Genomic DNA, 20672 nt, shown 5'->3' on the forward strand with positions numbered 1-20672 from the left:
CTCCTTCTGCCTTCCTTTCCCCCCCTCTATTTTAAAAAGTGGTTACTGAGTTTGGATAAGTTAATTGGAAGCAGGAATTCTCGTTTGTCTTTGGTTTCCACCTCCCTCCTCTGCTCGGGCAGAGATGAGCGGGGTAGGGGCCATCGGGCCACCCTTGCTCCTCCCCTAGGCTTCGGGGACCCCCATGTCCCCGGACCCCATCGGCCTTTGGCGTCCCACAGCCCACACGCACGCCGGGGTTGCTGGAGAGAGCCCAGACCGCCTTGGAGACCCGGGTACAAGAGACGGAGAACTGTGCGATGTGTGTGCCTTTTCCCAAAGCCCCTTCCTTCAGGAGTGAGATGGTTCCAGAAATCCATACCCACCCCCAGAGGACGGCCGGGGAAGCCAGTCCTGAGTCTGTGCGTGCACACGCGCGTGTCCGTGCACCCCACACACACGCACACGCACGCGCCTGCTCGCACTGCTCACCCCCCACGCGCACGCACGCACACGCAAGCGCACGCACGCGCACACGCACACACACGCGCCTGCTCGCACTGTTCACCCCCCCCACGCGCACGCACGCACACGCACGCGCACGCACGCGCCTGCTCGCACTGCTCACCCCCCCACGCGCACGCACGCACACGCACGCGCACGCACGCGCCTGCTCGCACTGCTCAGCCCCCCACGCGCACGCACGCGCACGCACGCGCACGCACACACACGCACACGCACGCGCCTGCTCGCACTGCTCACCCCCCCACGCGCACGCACGCACACACACGCACGCGCCTGCTCGCACTGCTCTTCTTGGCCTCCTGCAGGTACAGGTAGGATTTACCTTGCTTTGGAGGAAAGGTGGGTGGCAAAGGGGGCGGGAAACAATTAGGACAACACTTTGGGCTGAGTGTATTTATAAATCCCAAGGTGGACCCGGCCACAAAGCTCCTACGGCGGCCTTTGCAGGCCCGAGCTTTGGAGATCTCATCGCCGCTCCCTCCCCCAGGCTGGGGAGGAGATGACACCTTCCACTCCGTCCACGGCAGGCAGCGTCCAGGTGCTGCTGCCTCTTCCTGCCGGGGGCACAGTCCTCTCCTTCTTGGCTGCGGGCAGCCCTCAGCCAGCCAGAAGATTTAAAGAAGAGACGTGTGCAGGGATATTTGAGAGGGCCGGGCCGACTGCCGTTCGGGTGGTGAGGTCGTCCGGAGCCCTTATAGATGCTCACCAGGACAGGGGCCCTGGGTAACCCCAGCCTAAAAGAAGCCGCATGACCGGCCGTGGATGGAATGTCCTGGGCCCGGCAGCAGGCAGCTCTACCCAGCTCTGCTGCCTTGTGCTCTGGCCGGCGGCGGAGGCTGGGCCAGGCCCCCCTGGGCCATCCAGCCCTGGCCTGCGGAGGGGGGATGGACATGGGCTGGACGGACCTGTCTGCGGGGGCTAAAGTTAATGCAAGCTGGTAACAAATGCTTCAGTTCCCCACGTAGGCTTCCGACTCCTACATTATTGGAAGACATGGTGCATTAGCCAAAAATCAAATTAAAACGTCAGTGATTGACACAGGCGTCTAGACAGGGGGACACCACGGGTGGGGGGCAGAGGGGGGGCAGGTCCTCCAGGTGGGGCAGCCGCGAGGAGCCCGGGGAGATGAGATTTAAGAGAAGAAGCACGGCACAAGAAGACCAAACGTGGGCAGCACAGAAACAGACGCACCCACCTCCGGAGGCCAGATGTCACGTCCTAAGATGACAGACTGCCATCGGGCACGACAGAACTTCCCGGGCTCACGGGCCCTGGATCCCTGCATGTTCCCTTTGTGTTCCCCGCTGCACTCTGCTCCGCAGAAGGCTGCGCCAAGCTTGCCAGGCTGATCCAAGGCTGGCTTGTGCCAGAACGAGGGCTTTCCATTTGCCAGGATGGGTGGAAGCCCCCAGAACCCATCCCGCCATGGCTAGAGCTGGGCCTCTACCTCTGGAGGTCAGAGTGCTCCCGGGTCGGTGGCCTGGGGGCTTCCTCGTCCGGTGGCCAGTACCGAGTGTCCATGCTCCGTCTTCCCTCCGCTCAGTCGCGGAGACCTGGGCTTCCTGTCTGACATTGGTCCTGGGCGCCTACTCCTCGAACTCGGCGGTGTTTTGCAGTGACTGTCTGTGTCAACTCTGCCCACTCTGTTTTTTCAGTTAGAAGCACGAGGATCCAGGAGGCTCAGAGAGTTCTCTGAAGCCAAACAGCTCTGGAGGAGCAGGTCTGGGGTAGGAGGCTCAGGACGTGGTCCACTCCTCCATCTCGCCCTCCTCCGGCTCCCTCTCCATCTCTCCCCGGCGGCGTTACCTCCACCGCCATCTTCTTACACGGGCCTTCACAAAGCCACTGCCACCGCTGCGGCCTGGCTTCCCAACGCCTGTGGGTATCTGAAATTACCTCCTTGTCTAAGCATCTCCTAAGCACACCTGCTCCTGGGAGAGCCGCCTCATTCCCTGCTGTGCGTCCTGCTTCTGGAATGGTCCGTGGTCCCTGGGGGTGCTGAAGGCCCACAGGAAGAAAGGGTGCAGAGCACTCCTCTGATTGTGTTGGACTCTGGCTGTAATGGAGCAGGTTGATGGAGCATGCTCTATCCTCAAACATGGTGTTAGGGCTCTTACAGAAACCTGAGTGTAGGTTTAATTGTCCTTGTTTTATTGATGCAAAAGTTGAGAGCTTAGAGAACTCCAGTGGCCCACGCAAGAGACTGAGAGGCCTTCAAAGCCCCGTGGACCTGACTTGAAAGTAACCATACCTAAGACTCGCCACGTGTGTCCAATAGCAAGGCAATATCAGAAAGTACACCTATGGAACACTTAGCAGGTCGCAAGAACCCAGAACAGGTTCTGCTTTCTGAATGATGCAGCGGGCAGCTGGGGGCTGCTCCCGGCTGCCCTGATCAGCCCCAGAGCCGCAGCGGGCGCCGGGGAGCCCTACAGCCCTCCATGCCCACCTCCCACCTCCTGCTCCATGGCGGGTGCTCCGGCCCCTTTCCCCTTTGCGGTTGTGGGTGGGTGATGGCGCAGGCTTCTTCAGAACGCTTGGCCGGTACCTGGGCTGGTCATCTCCCCGCCTGCGGCCTCCCCTCGCTTGGCCGCTCTGCCTTCCTCTCAGCGCGGCCCTCTAAGGGGCACTGGGCTTCTTTCCCCGAGGCTGGAGTTGCGATGACTGCATCTGAAACAGCAGCCCAGACGACCATCTTGAATACAGGAAGCTCTGTGCCTGGGCAAGTGTCCTCTCTGCCTCTCCACGAGGCCACGGCGCAGGCTGGTGCCACCCGCAGCTGGGAGCCCAGTACTTCCTGGTGCCATCCACTTCTGGCGTTGGTCTGGGCTGGGTGCAGCAGGAGAGGCTGGCTCTGAAAGCTCTCTCCTTCCGGGAGGGCCAGCTCCAGCGCAGCCTCCTGAGCCGCCTCGGGCTCCAGCACAGCCTCCTGAGCCGCCTCGGGCTCCAGCACAGCCTCCTGAGCCGCCTCCGGCTCCAGTGCAGCCTCCTGCGCCTCCTCGGGCTCCAGCTCCGCAGCCTCCTTAGCCGCCTCGGGCTCCAGCGCAGCCTCCTGAGCCGCCTCGGGCTCCAGCGCCGCAGCTGGAGATTCTGTCCGGAATCTCCCAGCTCTTGTCTGGCTGGCACCGCTGGTTGTCTAGCTTTCCATACAGCAGAGGGCTGGCCTGATGGCAGCAGCCTAGCACACGCCGTTTTAAATCAGCGTCTCTATTGGAACGACAACGGGATGAGGACAAGGAGCGTCCCGCAGAGTGTGCCTTCCGGCCAGCTGGCTCTGGGGTGGGGGAAGCGGGCTGGAGGCCGCCCGGCGTCCCCTCGGCCCACCTGCTCACGTCCGCTGCTCTCCACCCTCCCCGCATACCGCGGGGCACACCGCGGGGCTCACTGTGGCTCGCGGCTCACGTCAGCTCAGACGTCTCCGTCTCTGGAGCCCCAGGACCTGCCGGGAAAGAGGGGGCCCGTGGTCACCGCTAGCCGGGACGAACGTGTAAAGGGTTCCTTGTGGTGGCGCGGTGCGCAGGCTTGTGGAGCTCAGTCGCGGCGCAGGATCCCAGGCTGAACGGAGGCTCAGAGGAGAGGGAGAGATCCGCACCCCCTCCCTGGGCAGAGTTGTGCAGACGGGGTGGGCCCCAGGGAAGGGGATGGGGTGGGCGGGGGCGGTGAGAAATAAAGGGGTTCTGGACTTCGTCTCAAGGGTACTTCGAAGCTGTGCGAATTTGGGGTGAGGGAGTTGGGTTGCGGTCCTAGAAGAAGTTAGATTAAGCGATCAAGGACATGGTTGGAGCAAGAAAAGCATTGCAACGTCTTAATGTGTGGCACAGGCCAAATGCTGCCCAGCCGTCTCCAGTCCAGCTGCTGCTGGGGGCTGTCTGGCGTGTCGAGCACAGTGCACACGCAGCAAAGAGGCCCCGCTGTAGATGCGCGGCTGGGTGTGTGTTGACAGTCTTGCAACCACCCACGATGAAGATATAGAGAGGTTCTGTAACCCTTGCTACATTTCCATCTGCTCCGCTCAGCCCAACCTTGCAACCACTGATTTGGCTTTTGTCCCCCTAGCTTTGCTGTGTGTGTGTGTGTGTGTGTGTGTGTGTGTGTGTGCGCGCACGCATGCGCCAGTCCTGGGACTTGAACTCAGGGCCTAAGCTAAGCTTTTGTGCTCAAGGCTCATGCTCTACCACTTGAGCACAGCTCCACTTCCAGCTTTTTGGTGGTTCATTGGAGATGAGTCTCGCAGACTTTCCTGCCTGGGCTGGCTTGACACCTCGATCCTCAGAGCTCAGCCCCCTGAGTAGCCGGGATGAGGGGCGTGAGCCTCCGGCGCCCAGCCAGCTTTGTCTTTTTGAGAAGGTCCCAGGACTGGAGTCAGGTGGTGTGTGACCCTGTGACTCGGCCTGCTCGCCCGGGGCTTCGCAGGCATCAGCAAGTTGTTTCTCTTTATTGCTGAATGGAGCTTTATCATCGCTCCCTCTCCCCCTCCGGCTGTAGCCTCTGTGAATGCCAGGGTCAGCCAAGGGAACCCGGGCCCCGCATCCCTGCTCCCCGGGGTCTCCAAGGGCCCTCCGAGGGCACTTTGGGGTGGCGGGGGCCGGGGAGCGGCAGGCAGCGGGAGCCCCGGCTGCTCGCAGCCCCGTAACCAGGCCGTGTGGGAGCGCCAGCTCTGCTCGCCGGGCGCTGTCATGGAAACTTGCTGAGGTGTGGGGGTGTGGGGTCGTGCTAGTCCCCCGGGGGCCAGCAGGCCGACTGCGGCTGCTAGTCAGAGGCCGATAAGGACCTGCCGGCACCCCAGGCCTCAGCCACACAGGGGCAAAGCACAAAATTCAAAAAGCACTAACACAAAGGCTGGTGGATTTCCTCCTCTTCTTGGCCACTTTGTCATTGTGCTGCGGTGGCCACGGTCAACTCTAACATCAGAAACCGGAGCAGGCCCGTGAATCGCCCGCCGCCGCCGGCCTGCGGTCCTCCCTGAGAGGTCTCGGGCGTGGGCTGGCCTTGGTCTATCAATTGCCCGTGTGCCCTTTCCATTCCAGGAGGGAGCTCTGAGGGGAAGACCCCAGCAGTGGAGAGCCACGGGCCCTCTGGGCGGGCCAGGGGCACAGGCCTCCCTGCCCTAGCCCGTCCAGCTCCCGCAGCCCCCACCATCAAAGGAGGCATGGGTGCCGCCGGCCGCGCAGCCAGGGCAGGCCCTGTAGAAGTCTAGTGTTTTATGACTTCCAGCCAGCCTGCGGATTTCCTGCTGTGCGTTCTTACAACAGTGTGCTTTAGCTCCTTGTCTGTGCTATGATAAATGACGATATACTTTCCCACTGAAGTTACTCGCGCCTTTAATCCATGGATCATAAAAGTAATGGCATCTCCCTCGGGACCAGGTCATAATAGCTATGTGACATTTGTGTGACACGCAGTGTTCTAATTCTTTTTCTGTTTTTATGCTCATCTTGGGGCTTGAACTCAGGGCCTGGCTGCTGTCCTGGAGCTTTTTTTTTTTTGCTCAAGGCTAGCGCTCTATCACTTGAGCCGCAGCTCCATTGTCAGCTTTCTAGTGGTTAATTGAAGCCAGGTGTCTCACAGACTTTCTTTGAACCGTGATGCTCAGATCTCAGCCTCCTGAGTAGCTGGGATGACAGGTGTGAGCCACTGCACCCGACTATTCAGATGAGGGCCATGTGGTTTAGAGAGGTTGAGATCTCTAACATGGCAGCTGCAGTTTGAACCTAGACCTGCAAGTCCTAGTGTGAATAACGCACCAAAGTCCTGTTCACAAAACCACAACAGAATCCGCCGTGGCTGCCCGTGATTATTAGGAAGACATTTCATTTTGTAACGCCGTTGTGTAAGAAAACAGCTCCAGATGTTATTTGGGCCCAAATAAGAGACTATGAGGGAGATAAACATCCAGTTTTCTTGTCTTGTTTCAAAATAATTACTTGAAGATAACATCAGCTGCGCCTTGGCTTATTCCCTTGACATTTTGTCGGCTTCTCTGACTGTAGTCCACTCTGGGCAGCTCCTCCCCTGCTCCCCCTCCCCCGGGCCCCGGGCCAGGGCACCCCCCCATCACCCATCTCCCCGACGGGCCTGGTACCCGATTCCCCAGGGCACACCCCCCCCATCACCCATCTCCCCGATGGGCCTGGTACCCGATTCCCCAGGGCACACCCCCATCACCCATCTCTCCGACGGGCCTGGTACCCGATTCCCCAGGGCACACCCCCCCATCACCCATCTCCCCAATGGGCCTGGTACCCGATTCCCCAGGGTGCCCCCCATCACCCATCTCCCCGACGGGCCTGGTACCCGATTCCCCAGGGCACACCCCCCCATCACCCATCTCCCCAATGGGCCTGGTACCCGATTCCCCAGGGCACACCCCCATCACCCATCTCCCTGACGGGCCTGGTACCCGATTCCCCAGGGTGCACCCCCCCATCACCCATCTCCCCGACAGGCCTGGTACCCGATTCCCCAGGGCACACCCCCCCATCACCCATCTCCCCGATGGGCCTGGTACCCGATTCTCCTGCCAGGCATTACCTGCCTTCCTGTCGGTTGGAGAGACCCCTCTGTCCTTCATGCACGCAGCCTTTCCTCCTGACCCTCAACCACAGGACTTTTGCGGCCCACCTTTGCCCATCAGAAGTTTTGCCTCTAGGACGTTTCTGTGCAGTTTTCCCGCCGCCTCCCCACGCACCCCTCCTCTCCTCCCTGTGTTGGAGGCACTGCCGGATCCTTGCTATCTGCCGCCGTTTCTCTCAATCTCCACTTTCTTTCTCCTTGTGCTCTACTCAGAGTTCATTCCCTGGATTTTACTACTCTGCCGCCCTCGACCCTTCGCCCCTTCCTCGTTGAAATGTCTGCTTTGACAGTGTTAATTGTGATTTGCACGAGTGCTCCCTAGTTATTTGGTGTTATCTTTTTTCCTGGCTTTGACTTGCTTGACAAGGGCCACTGCTTCTCTTTCCTCCCAGAAGCCGTGGGCTCCAGTAGTTCCAGTGCTCCCTTCTGCTCTAATCTTCATCTTCCGTCCGTTTGTCTGCATTCCTTGAGCCTGCATGTCTGTTTGCGGGCAGCTTCACTCACTGGAAGAGTGTCTACTGCTGGTGAATCTGGACCTCGGCTCGTGTTCTCCTGGGGAGAAGCAGCCCTGTAGTAAGCCCCACCTGGGCTGCTCTATAGAACGGTCAAGAAGAAAACGGGCAACTTTTATTTTTGTAATGTCCTGAAATGATTTCCAAGGAGAAAAGCCCCCGTTCCACAGCAAAGACTCGCGAATAGCCGAGTTTTGCTCATGACAGACGGGAGTGGGAGCTGGTGGCCTCCCGAGGAGGGCTGGGCTGTGGAGATGGCCGTGCACTTTGTAATTTCCATTTCTTCTTTGCCTTGGCCATCTTACACACGGTAGCACTCAAAAGAGCCTTGTGTGTCCCAGACTTTCATGACCCCCAATAATTAAAACTACAGTTAAGCACAAACCATGCAAATAAGAACGAATCCTTCACGGCTGCTTTTCGTGTCCTGTTAGCAGAAAGTTCCCCGAGTACCAAATACATGACTAGGAAGGTTTTCAGGTGACATTGAACTCACTGAGGCCCCCGGGGCACGAAACATGCACCCGTCACCAAAGCCTTGCTGCGTCGCCTCCATGTGCAGCAAACTCCATGTGCAGCGTTTGCCACAAAACCCCACGTCACCACAGCCTCATCAAGCCACGGCTTGTTCCCCCTTTCCTGTTTTTACATCCTTGTTTTCTGATGACCCCAATACCGAAAGGCTGTGAAGGAAGCAGAGCCACACGCGATGTCCACCTGCGTCCGAGCGGGCCTGGGGATTACTCAGCTGTTTTGTTTTGTTGTTCAGCCTGACGCTATGCCCAATGAGGTCATGGCGGAAAGTCTCCCTGGCCTGGACGCTTCCCTGTATCTTAGAAAGGGGTTGAGGGCTGCAATTTCAACGGTAAGCTGTAATGTGAAGATTAGAATGGAGAAGGAACAGCCAGGAGAGAAACGGCGGGAACAGCTCGGGGTGAGCGAGCTGGGAGCCGGCGTGGAGGTCCTCGCTCGGCGGCAGGCCGACCCGGAGCTGCGGCACCCAGACCCGAGGTGGGCTCCGTCCTGGACGGGCGGGCACAGCCTGGCTGTGTGGGCTGAGAACCCCACCTTTCCCCGTGCCCTGGCTTCTGTGAGGGTTAAGAGCGTGGATTCAGGACAAGATGGACAGAGAGCCAGGCTCGGGTCCCAGCTCCCAGGGAGGTGCTCCGGGGAGGCCAGGACGAGGAGGCCCTGGGGCTCCGTACCCACGGCAGAGACCGGAGAGCACGGGAAAGGAGCCGGAGTACAGGTGCCACATGCTCAGGCCGGCTGCAAGGGTGGGAGGGAGAGCTGCTGTGTGTGCTGGGGGGGGAGGCCCAGGGTGCGTGTGTGTGTGTGTGTGTGTGTGTGCGCATGTGTATGTGTGTGCGCCCCCGCAGGGGTGAGGAGGCCATGGGGAAGGTGCTGGTAGGGCCCTGCAGGGACAGACCCTGCCGCCCGCCCTCCACGCCTGAGCCCAAAGCTGCCGGGAGCCACCCGGCGCCCGGGGGTCGCAGGCCGCTTCCCCTCCTTGCCGACGGCGTGAGTCTCGCTGTGGATCACGGAGGGCTGTGGTACAGCCGCCCCATGTGGCGGCCCCCACGTTAAACCGCCGCTCTTGCCGAGTCTATGCTGGGCGTTCAAAATCTACCCAAGATGCTTGCGTCCTCCACGCCTTCGCGTCTCGTGTGGCTCCGGCCCGGGCGGCGTAGGGCGAGGAGGAGCGTGCACACAGGCAAGCCTCCGGCAGGAGGAGTGTCCATCTTCCAGCTGCCCGGGAGGCCGCGTCCGAACACCACCTCGTTCTGAGTGGTGCAAGCGTCCTGGCGTGTCTGTGTCGGGTCGGTGGAGCCCAGGCTCTCGGGCAGCATGGATCCGACCCGCACTGCTGACCCACACCCTCCTTGGCCTCCAGACACGGAGCGAAACACAAGACCAACTCGTTCTTGGCACGAGATGAAAGCCAAAGAGGAAGCGGCGAGGCGCTCACGCGGCCAGCGCTCTCGGAACTTCTTGTCCTAGATGGCTTGGGGTGGACTTTTCACGGCTGGGTTCATTCTTCATATTTGCATTTTGGACCGATATTACAAGCACACGGAAAAGTAATGAGGAGCACTAAAGCGCATGCACTGAACAGTGTGTTCCCACCTCTCCCAGTCAGCGTCCTGGCAGAGAGCAAAACGCCACCTCCGGAAGGTTCCCGTTAAGAGCCCTCAGTGAAAGGACTGCTGGCGGAAGAGTAGGCGGCAGTGTGGAGGGGACCTGCGAGCGCAGGGCCGGGCCGCCCCGGCCTGGGGGAGGGAGCCCAGGGCCACGCAGGGCTTAACCACGGTCAGAGCCACCGTACCAAGCAGTCAGACCCTGGAGCCAGGGGATGGAGGCCGAGGAGGAGAGAGGGTGGAGGCTGAGGAGGAGGAGAGAGGGTGGAGGCTGAGGAGGAGAGAGGGTGGAGGCTGAGGAGGAGGAGAGAGGGTAGAGGCTGAGGAGGAGGAGAGAGGGTGGAGGCTGAGGAGGAGAGAGGGTGGAGGCTGAGGAGGAGAGAGGGTGGAGGCTGAGGAGGAGGAGAGAGGGTGGAGGCTGAGGAGGAGAGAGGGTGGAGGCTGAGGAGGAGGAGAGAGGGTGGAGGCTGAGGAGGAGAGAGGGTGGAGGCTGAGGAGGAGGAGAGAGGGTGGAGGCTGAGGAGGAGGAGAGAGGATGGAGGCTGAGGAGGAGGAGAGAGGGTGGAGGCTAAGGAGAGAGGGTGGAGGCTGAGGAGGAGAGGGGACAGAGGCTGAGAAGGAGGAGAGGTGGAGGCTGAGGAGGAGAGGGGACAGAGGCTGAGGAGGAGAGGGGACAGAGGCTGAGGAGGAGAGGGGACAGAGGCTGAGGAGGAGAGGGGACAGAGGCTGAGGAGGAGAGGGTGGAGGCTGAGCCGATCCCACCCCTTACCCCCACCCCCCCATGGCACAGAAAGCAGAAAGCAGAGTCATCTTGAGTTGGATCCACACCACAGCCCAGCAGCCCCAATCCCTAGGCCCCTACTCAGCACCGTTAACATCCTGTTTGGAATCATCCAGAACCAGTCCCTTTACATGGACAGAATCAGCCCCTCCCCCGGGCATGGGCAGGACAGGAAGCTGTAGGGTGACGCCAGCCTCTGCGCAAACAAGCTTCTGCCGTTCAGATGATTGCGATGTTGAGGCCGGCAGAGGACCTGGCTGTGTGTGAGGCAGGGCCAAAAGAATCAGCGGACAGAGGCCCCGGAGTCGGTGGACAGAGACCCCGGAGTCGGTGGACAGAGGCCCCGGAGTCGGTGGACAGAGACCCCGGAGTCGGTGGACAGAGGCCCGGGAGTCGGTGGACAGAGACCCCGGAGTCGGTGGACAGAGGCCCCGGAGTCGGTGGACAGAGGCCCTGGAGTCGGTGGACAGAGACCCCGGAGTCGGTGGACAGAGGCCCTGGAGTCGGTGGACAGAGACCCCGGAGTCGGTGGACAGAGGCCCCGGAGTCAGTGGACAGAGGCCCCGGAGTCAGTGGACAGAGGCCCGGAGTCGGTGGACAGAGGCGTGGAGTCGGTGGACAGAGGCCCAGGAGTCGGTGGACAGAGGCCCGGGAGTCGGTGGGCAGAGGCCCGGGAGTCGGTGGACAGAGGCCCCGGAGTCGGTGGGCAGAGGCCCGGAGTCGGTGGGCAGAGGCCCGGAGTCAGTGGACAGAGGCCCGGAGTCGGTGGACAGAGACCCCGGAGTCGGTGGACAGAGGCCCGGAGTCGGTGGACAGAGACCCCGGAGTCGGTGGACAGAGGCCCGGAGTCGGTGGACAGAGGCCCGGAGTCGGTGGGCAGGCGTCTGTGGGTGGGGACCCCCCCAGCGTGTGGTCAGCGGGGTCCATGCTCTCTGGTAGGGAACGCCAGGTGGGAAGCGCCGATGCGCGTCTGGTGTCGTCTGTGGGTGCTGATGGCTGTGGGACTTGGGGCCGCTCCCTGCTCCGTCCCCGTGGATCTCAGCGCTTTGGACGCAGCCAGTGTGTTTCCATGTGCAGCTGGTCTGTGACGCAGTCGGAGCTAAATATACTTGGGAAGATGGGTCCTCTGTGCTTGCCAGGCTGCCAGCCGGCTGGGCTCCAGCGCTGGAGACGTGCCGCCCGCCACCAGCTTCTGCAAGTCATGGCCGCCCTCGGGAGGCCCTGGCAGGAGGTGCTCCTGCAGGACGGCACTGGACCTCCCCCCCCCACACATGCCAGCGCAGGCCTGTGCCGCAGACAGCTGAGCCCTGCCCTGAGCCGGACCCGGCAGGCAGCGCCCCCTCCGCAGACAACTGAGCCCTGCCCTGAGCTGGACGGCAGGCAGCGCCCATGCCGCAGACAGCTGAGCCCTGCCCTGAGCCGGACCCGGCAGGCAGCACCCATGCCGCAGACAGCTGAGCCCTGCCCTGAGCCGGACCCGGCAGGCAGCGGCGGCAGGGACACCGGGACCAGGACCAGGTGGCGCGGCTCCGCCCAGACTCCGTCTCGCTTCAGTGAAGATCCTTGACCTTCAGGAATCGCTTTGACTCGGAGGCCAGCGTGTTACTGGCTCATAATAAACGCTTGTTGGCATGGACAGTAGAACACCTTAGTAACTACTAAATATAAGGTTCATTTATACTAGACTGTTAATGTCTCAAAATAATTTTTTAAATGCTCACATCCATATCTGGTCTTTTTAGCAAATCTTCCACTTTAGCAACATCTCCATTGGCAGCAGCCTTAACTAATTCTTCATTGAGGTCGCCAGATTCTTGGGTTTCAAATAACTTCTTCAGGAGTTGGGAGAGTCTTTCTGCAAAGCACCAAATAAAGCTACTAATATAGGATGGTCTCAAACCTTAAATATTGTAATGTCTTTATATTTCATTATTTCTATCACTTATTTTTGTACTAGGTTCTACAGTATAGAGTAACTACTCATTCTGTACTATATCATGTTGCATTAAAATTGAGCCCATAAAAAAATAAATAAATGCTTGTTGGAAAACGGATGCACATTTTTACGCTATAAGGTGGAGAGGATGCTACGGCTCACCTCACGGACAGGTTAGGGGTCACTGAGAAGGCTTAGCTTTGAAAGCCTGGTCCAGGGGTCCGGCAGGAACTCAGCTTGTAGACTTAGAGACAACAGGGGCCAGAGAGTAACTTTTCCTTCATTTTTCTCTTCTCTTCTTGTCCCCTTCCTCCCTCCCTCCCTCCCTCCCTCCTTCCCTCCCTCCTTCCCTCCCCCCCCCCCCCCCGCCACCTCCTCCTCTGACAGAGTCTCACCGCGTGGCTCATGCCGGAGCTCTCGACCCTCCTCCCTCCTGCCTCGGCTTCCTGGGCACTGGGATTGCAGTGCCCTGCCAGGCACCGTAGAGGACATCCTGTGGGCGTGCTGAGCGTCAGGATCCCCAGGTAACGCGCCAGACACGGCGGTCAGTCCTCTCCACAGACACGTGGAGGAATGTCCGGAGCCTGGTCCTGAGGGTCGGCTCATTAGGAGCCCAGGCCTCATCCTCCGGCACCGGCCTCTCCCCGGCAGGCATGCCCGCACCGCGTCCCAGGGGGCCATGGAGAGGCATCTGCTTTACTTTTGGGGGGAGGGGGTTGCATTTGGAACCGGGCGGGAGGCTGCATTGCCTCAAGCTCCACACTGCTTGCTCATCGGGGGCTCCACGCCGATGGAGGGCTGGGTGTGGGGGCCGCTGGGGAGCTCCCGCTTTCCTCCTTGTTTATCCCCATAACGCTGACAAGTGTGCCAGGGCTCCCAGTGTGTTGAGCGTGTTGTAGTTCTCCTGGAGGGACAAGATAATGAGTGTTTATCTTAGCTCGTCCATGACGTTCACATCGAATACATTCTTAATTGCATTTAGGAGCATTCATCCAACCCAGTGTAACTGGTAATTTCAGAAAGTGCCTAATAATATTGACGTCGCACGCATCCAAGCTCGGCTCCAGTGGTAGTGCCAGCCCGGGGAGCGGCCGCCGCGCTTGGCCCCGGACAGTGCTGGCGGTCCACCATGGAAGCCAGTCTCCTTCATTCCTGTCGGCTCCATGTCCGGCTTCACCACCCCTTGGTTTTCCATGGAAGAGAGTTTCATTCTTCTTCACCAACCTTGGCCTCCATCATCTCCAACACACCCCAGCCTCCACCATCTCCAGCATACCCCGCCTCCATCATCCCCAGCACACCCCAGCCTCCATCATCTCCAGCACACCCAGCCTCCATCATCCCCAGCACACCCCAGTCTCCACCATCCCCAGCACACTCCAGCCTCCATCATCTCCAGCAACCCCAGCCTATATCATCCCCAGCACACCCCTGCCTCCATCATCCCCAACACACCCCTGCCTCCATCATCCCCAGCACACCCCTGCCTCCATCATCTCCAGCACACCCCAGCCTCCACTATCCCCAGCACACTCCAGCCTCCATCATCTCCAGCAACCCCAGCCTATATCATCCCCAGCACACCCCTGCCTCCATCATCCCCAACACACCCCTGCCTCCATCATCCCCAGCACACCCCTGCCTCCATCACTTCCAGCACACCCCAGTCTCCACCATCCCCAGCACACTCCAGCCTCCATCATCTCCAGCACACCCCAGCCTCCACTATCCCCAGCATACCCCACCTCCATCATCCCCAGCACACCCCAGCCTCCATCACCTCCAGCACACCCCAGCCTCCACCATCCCCAGCACACCCCTGCCTCCATCATCTCCAGCACACCCCCCCAGCCTCCATCACCTCCAACACCCCCCAGCCTCCATCATCTCCAACACCCCCTGCCTCCATCATCTCCAGCACACCCCCTGCCTCCATCATCTCCAGCACACCCCAGCCTCCATCATCCCCAGCACACCCCAGCCTCCATCATCCCCAGCACACCCCCTGCCTCCATCACCTCCAGCACACCCCTGCCTCCATCATCTCCAGCACACCCCAGCCTCCATCATCTCCAACACACCCCAGCCTCCATCATCTCCAACACACCCCTGCCTCCATCATCTCCAGCACACCCCAGCCTCCATCATCCCCAGCACACCCCAGCCTCCATCACCTCCAGCACACCCCAGCCTCCATCATCTCCAGCACACCCCCTGCCTCCATCGCTTCCAGCACACCCCAGCCTCCACCATCCCCAGCACACCCCAGCCTCCATCATCCCCAGCACACCCCAGCCTCCACCATCCCAGCACACCCCACCTCCATCATCCCCAGCACACCCCAGCCTCCACCATCCCCAGCACACCCCTGCCTCCATCACCTCCAGCACACCCCCAGCCTCCATCATCTCCAACACACCCCAGCCTCCATCATCTCCAACACACCCCTGCCTCCATCATCTCCAGCACACCCCCTGCCTCCATCATCTCCAGCACACCCCAGCCTCCATCATCCCCAGCACACCCCAGCCTCCACCATCCCCAGCACACTCCAGCCTCCATCATCTCCAACACACCCCAGCCTCCATCATCTCCAACACACCCCTGCCTCCATCATCTCCAGCACACCCCCTGCCTCCATCATCTCCAGCACACCCCAGCCTCCATCATCCCCAGCACACCCCAGCCTCCATCATCCCCAGCACACCCCCTGCCTCCATCACCTCCAGCACACCCCAGCCGCCATCATCTCCAGCACACCCCTGCCTCCACCATCCCCAGCACACCCCTGCCTCCATCATCCCCAGCACACCCCCTGCCTCCATCATCCCCAGCACACCCCAGCCGCCATCACCTCCAGCACACCCTGCCTCCATCATCCCCAGCACACCCCAGCCGCCATCATCCCCAGCACACCCCTGCCTCCACCACCTCCAGCACACCCCCTGCCTCCATCATCTCCAGCACACCCCCTGCCTCCATCATCCCCAGCACACCCCTGCCTCCATCATCTCCAGCACACGTCGGCCTCCACCATCCCCAGCACACCCCAGCCTCCACCATCCCAGCACACCCCACCTCCATCACCTCCAGCACACCCCAGCCGCCATCATCTCCAGCACACCCCTGCCTCCACCATCCCCAGCACACCCCTGCCTCCATCATCCCCAGCACACCCCTGCCTCCATCATCCCCAGCACACCCCAGCCGCCATCACCTCCAGCACACCCCTGCCTCCATCATCTCCAGCACACCCCTGCCTCCACCATCCCCAGCACACCCCTGCCTCCATCATCCCCAGCACACCCCAGCCTCCATCATCCCCAGCACACCCCCTGTCTCCATCACCTCCAGCACACCCCAGCCGCCATCATCTCCAGCACACCCCTGCCTCCACCATCCCCAGCACACCCCTGCCTCCATCATCCCCAGCACACCCCCTGCCTCCATCATCCCCAGCACACCCCAGCCGCCATCACCTCCAGCACACCCTACCTCCATCATCCCCAGCACACCCCAGCCGCCATCATCCCCAGCACACCCCTGCCTCCACCACCTCCAGCACACCCCCTGCCTCCATCATCTCCAGCACACCCCTGCCTCCATCATCCCCAGCACACCCCTGCCTCCATCATCTCCAGCACACGTCGGCCTCCACCATCCCCAGCACACCCCAGCCTCCACCATCCCAGCACACCCCACCTCCATCACCTCCAGCACACCCCAGCCGCCATCATCTCCAGCACACCCCTGCCTCCATCATCCCCAGCACACCCCAGCCGCCATCACCTCCAGCACACCCTGCCTCCATCATCCCCAGCACACCCCAGCCGCCATCATCCCCAGCACACCCCTGCCTCCACCACCTCCAGCACACCCCCTGCCTCCATCATCTCCAGCACACCCCCTGCCTCCATCATCCCCAGCACACCCCTGCCTCCATCATCTCCAGCACACGTCGGCCTCCACCATCCCCAGCACACCCCAGCCTCCACCATCCCAGCACACCCCACCTCCATCACCTCCAGCACACCCCAGCCGCCATCATCTCCAGCACACCCCTGCCTCCACCATCCCCAGCACACCCCTGCCTCCATCATCCCCAGCACACCCCTGCCTCCATCATCCCCAGCACACCCCAGCCGCCATCACCTCCAGCACACCCCTGCCTCCATCATCTCCAGCACACCCCTGCCTCCACCATCCCCAGCACACCCCTGCCTCCATCATCCCCAGCACACCCCAGCCTCCATCATCCCCAGCACACCCCCTGTCTCCATCACCTCCAGCACACCCCAGCCGCCATCATCTCCAGCACACCCCTGCCTCCACCATCCCCAGCACACCCCTGCCTCCATCATCCCCAGCACACCCCCTGCCTCCATCATCCCCAGCACACCCCAGCCGCCATCACCTCCAGCACACCCTACCTCCATCATCCCCAGCACACCCCAGCCGCCATCATCCCCAGCACACCCCTGCCTCCACCACCTCCAGCACACCCCCTGCCTCCATCATCTCCAGCACACCCCTGCCTCCATCATCCCCAGCACACCCCTGCCTCCATCATCTCCAGCACACGTCGGCCTCCACCATCCCCAGCACACCCCAGCCTCCACCATCCCAGCACACCCCACCTCCATCACCTCCAGCACACCCCAGCCGCCATCATCTCCAGCACACCCCTGCCTCCATCATCCCCAGCACACCCCTGCCTCCATCATCTCCAGCACACGTCGGCCTCCAGTGTGCTTTTTGGTGGCTCTGAGGGGAAACCAGAGACTCCTGTCTGTGACCTCCCCCCTTTCCCAGCACTTGTCTGCCCTCACTCCCCACCCCAGAGCGCAGAGTGAGAGACAAGGAGGTGGGGCAGATTGCCTCCCCCCCCCACCGAGGCCCAGCAGGCACAGAGGAACCATTCCCCTCCTCTCCGTTTCTGGAGACGCGCCCTACACCCCACGCGGCGGGGCCGGGCGAGGCTCGTGTTCCGTGGCGCTGTGCTGGATCCGGAGCCAGCTGGCTGAGGGCTGCTGGGAGGCGTGTGGGCCCCGCGGGGAGCCCTGCTTGGCGTCAGTGCCGGGCCGCGCGACACCCACCCCTGTGGGGAAATGGCTGCCCGCGCCCCGTGCGGCGGCTGCCAGGGCATGGCCCAGCCCCAGCCAACACCGCGGCGCCCTGTGCTCAGGGATGGCGGAGACCGCATGGCATCACCCAACACCAGCCCTGGAGAGCAAACATTCACAACTGACACCAGAGGCACCGAAGCCTCTGTCTCCCCAGATGCCCGTCTTGGCTGCACATCACACTTAACTTCCTGAGGAATCATCCGGAAGGCCCCTGGGCCCCACAGGGTGTGGAAATGTAGGTCCGGAGAGGAAAAAGCCCTGGAGAGAAGCAATTTCATTCATGTGGAAGAAATCAAACATGCTGGCCATTTCCGCAGGCCTCACTTCTTTGAGGGTCATCCGTGCCTGAAGGGACACCTCCCGCTACGATTCAGACTTACGCTGTCCAAAAATCAGGCTCGAAGCACTTCATAAGAGCTTCCATATTGTTCATAAGTATAATACCAGGCTCCATGGCGAACGTTTCTCACGATCACCTAACTTTGCAACCACGTAGACAAGGCACAATTCCACACAGTGCTGCGTCACAGCGGGGAAACTGAGGCAGGTGCAACTTCTCACCCAACGCTGTAGAGCCATGAGGACACTGCCAGGGTTTAACCCTGGTGGCTGCCTCTCACATCAGCTGATGCCGAGACTGAGTTCAGAGGTCAGGCCTGGGACTTCCTGCTCTCTGGTTCCTTCCAAGAGGCCAAGTCAGTGGTTTGGAAATCAGCCGGTCTGAAGCAAGAACAAACCCCTTGGTGGCCATCTGGAGAGTTTCTGTTCTGCCTACACTTCAAATTAACCTTATTGGTGGAGTTCCTGCCAAGCCTGCTTCACTTATTATGCATGTTCCTTTGGGTGGGTGTAAGAAAAGAAAAGTGTGAGAATTATCCTCTAAATAAAGCCATAGAAGCCGGGCTTATAAATGTGCTAAAGTGCATCTGTATTTGCCGAGCACTTTGTACTTTTTGGGGGGAGGGGATGTGCTTATTCGATCAAATGACAAGCAGGAGCTTGAAATGAGCGCGTTGGGGTCGTAGACCGCCCTGCGTGGGGACGGGTGGCCTTCCCTCCAACGCGCCCTCCTGGGGAGGGGACCCCAGCCGGCCACCAGGGCGGCAGAGACAGGCCCTTCTCTGAGCTTCTGGAGTCCCCTCCGGAAACCCGACCTTCCTGGAACCCAGAGCGTGACGTCGCGTGGCACGCGGTGTGACGGCCTGCGTGGACACACGGCGTGCAGCCACGCACACGCACACGCACGGTCACGGCAGCCGGAGGCGCTCCGGGAGGTGCCCGGCCGACGGGGACCGCTTCTACCGCCCCAGGACTCGGGTCCGGACCCACGGCCCACCCAGAGCAGGGGCCTGGGATCTCTTTCCTCGTCTCCCGGGGTGGCCAGGCTGTGCCCGCGGGGCCCCGGCGCCGTGGACCTGGGAGGAGACACTGGCTTCCGGGCCGCGGTGCCCGCGGTGCCCACGGTGCCCGTACACCTCCCTCTATGCCAGGCCCCTGAGGCCCGGAGCTGCCCCGAGACGCGTCCTAGCTTTGTGGTTTCCCTCGACAGCCTAGACCTCTGGAACTTTCCTTTTACCTAGCTATGAAAACGAGCATCTGCTGTATATGTAAATTAACGTAGAATGAGAAACCGGGCAAATGTTATCACCTGATCAAGAGAGAAATCACAGATCGCGCGTGCCTACGGTCTCGGCCCTGGGAGACGGATGCAGGACGGCCAGCCTGCGGGACACAGGGAGACTCCGTCCCCAGACAAAAGACAAGAAGGGAGAAGAATGATAAAAGGAACTAAGGAGCCTCCATGACGCTACGTTTCCCAAGAGTGCGGTGTTCAGGGCTCGGACGTGGGGAGATGGCCCGCCTCTCCCGCGCCCTCTTGTCTCTCAGACACCAGGGCATCCCTGCTGGAGTAGGGTTTCTTCTTTTGATAGATAAGGCCACTAAAATAGTTGTTAACTGTCCTGGGAGGAGTGTGTAATGGGCTAGCAGCGCATGGCCTGCTGAGGCGCTCCGAGTTCAGACCGTGAAGCCATGGGAACAGCTCACTGCACACGCACCACGGCGGGCACCTTAGCATGTTCCGGAAGAGAGGCGGAGAATTCGGTGTGGGGCCAGACGCCACGCCACGCCGCGTGAATCGCGTGAGTGAAATCCAGACGGTCTCTGGGAACATGATTTCATGAATAAAGATGATCCAGCATCTCCGATCGGTGTATTTTAAGATTAATATGCCTCAATAGTACTTGTCAAAGTGACTGGCAGTCGGAGCCATAATAAGCACGTTATTGAATTATATTTAGTTTAAATATACATGTAAAAAGGCACCGGGAATTCTGGTGTCAAATGATGTCACACAGAAGTTAATCCCTGGTGCCCTGATTCCAAAAAAGAGCCCTCTTTCATTTGGCAAGACACAGGTTTGTGTTCCTAGTGGTTCGGAGACGTGATGTCTTTTCATCAGTAACAGTTACTTTTTATGAGCCATTCCCGGGAACGGACGGCGTTTCTCACACAGCTCCCGACTGCCGCCACCCCCCCGCCCCCCGGCTCCCCGGCCACAGTGTACCCGAGGACACACTGGAGACGCCACCCAGCGGGGGCAGACGTGCATCCAGCCACAGCCTCCGCACCACGGTGCGTACAGACCTGGTCCTCCCCCCCGAGCGCCCACCACGGCGCATACAGACCTGGTCCTCACCCCCGAGCATCCACCACGGCGCATACAGACCTGGTCCTCCCTCCCGAGCATCCACCTCAGCGTGTACAGACCTGGTCCTCCCTCCCGAGCATCCACCACGGCACGTACAGACCTGGTCCTCCCCCCCCGAGCGCCCACCACGGCGCATACAGACCTGGTCCTCCCCCCCGAGCGCCCACCACGGCGCATACAGACCTGTCCTCCCCCCCGAGCATCCACCACGGCGCATACAGACCTGGTCCTCCCTCCCGAGCATCCACCACAGCGCGTACAGACCTGGTCCTCAGTCCCGAGCATCCACCACGGTGCATACAGACCTGATCCTCCGTCCCGAGCATCCACCTCAGCGCGTACAGACCTGATCCTCCCCCCCGAGCATCCACCTCGGCGCGTACAGACCTGGT

The 20672-nt window shown here is 60.9% G+C and overlaps 1 protein-coding gene across 1 annotated transcript; it reads left to right on the top strand.

Annotated features, from left to right (window-relative positions):
* Window positions 1-13573: 13573 nt before the first annotated feature.
* Window positions 13574-17212, top strand: LOC122095222 (proline-rich extensin-like protein EPR1). The gene has a single exon (XM_042665678.1). It carries the CDS (start codon window positions 13574-13576, stop codon window positions 17210-17212), a length of 3639 nt encoding a protein of 1212 aa, XP_042521612.1.
* Window positions 17213-20672: the final 3460 nt, after the last annotated feature.

Source organism: Dipodomys spectabilis, unplaced genomic scaffold (assembly GCF_019054845.1).
Source record: "Dipodomys spectabilis isolate Male_0828 unplaced genomic scaffold, ASM1905484v1 ptg000340l, whole genome shotgun sequence".
Classification (NCBI taxonomy): Eukaryota; Metazoa; Chordata; class Mammalia; order Rodentia; family Heteromyidae; genus Dipodomys; species Dipodomys spectabilis.

Bases quoted from the DNA above. Each gene is read 5' to 3' on its own strand.
- LOC122095222 (XM_042665678.1), top strand. From the start codon at position 13,574: ATGGAAGCCAGTCTCCTTCATTCCTGTCGGCTCCATGTCCGGCTTCAC.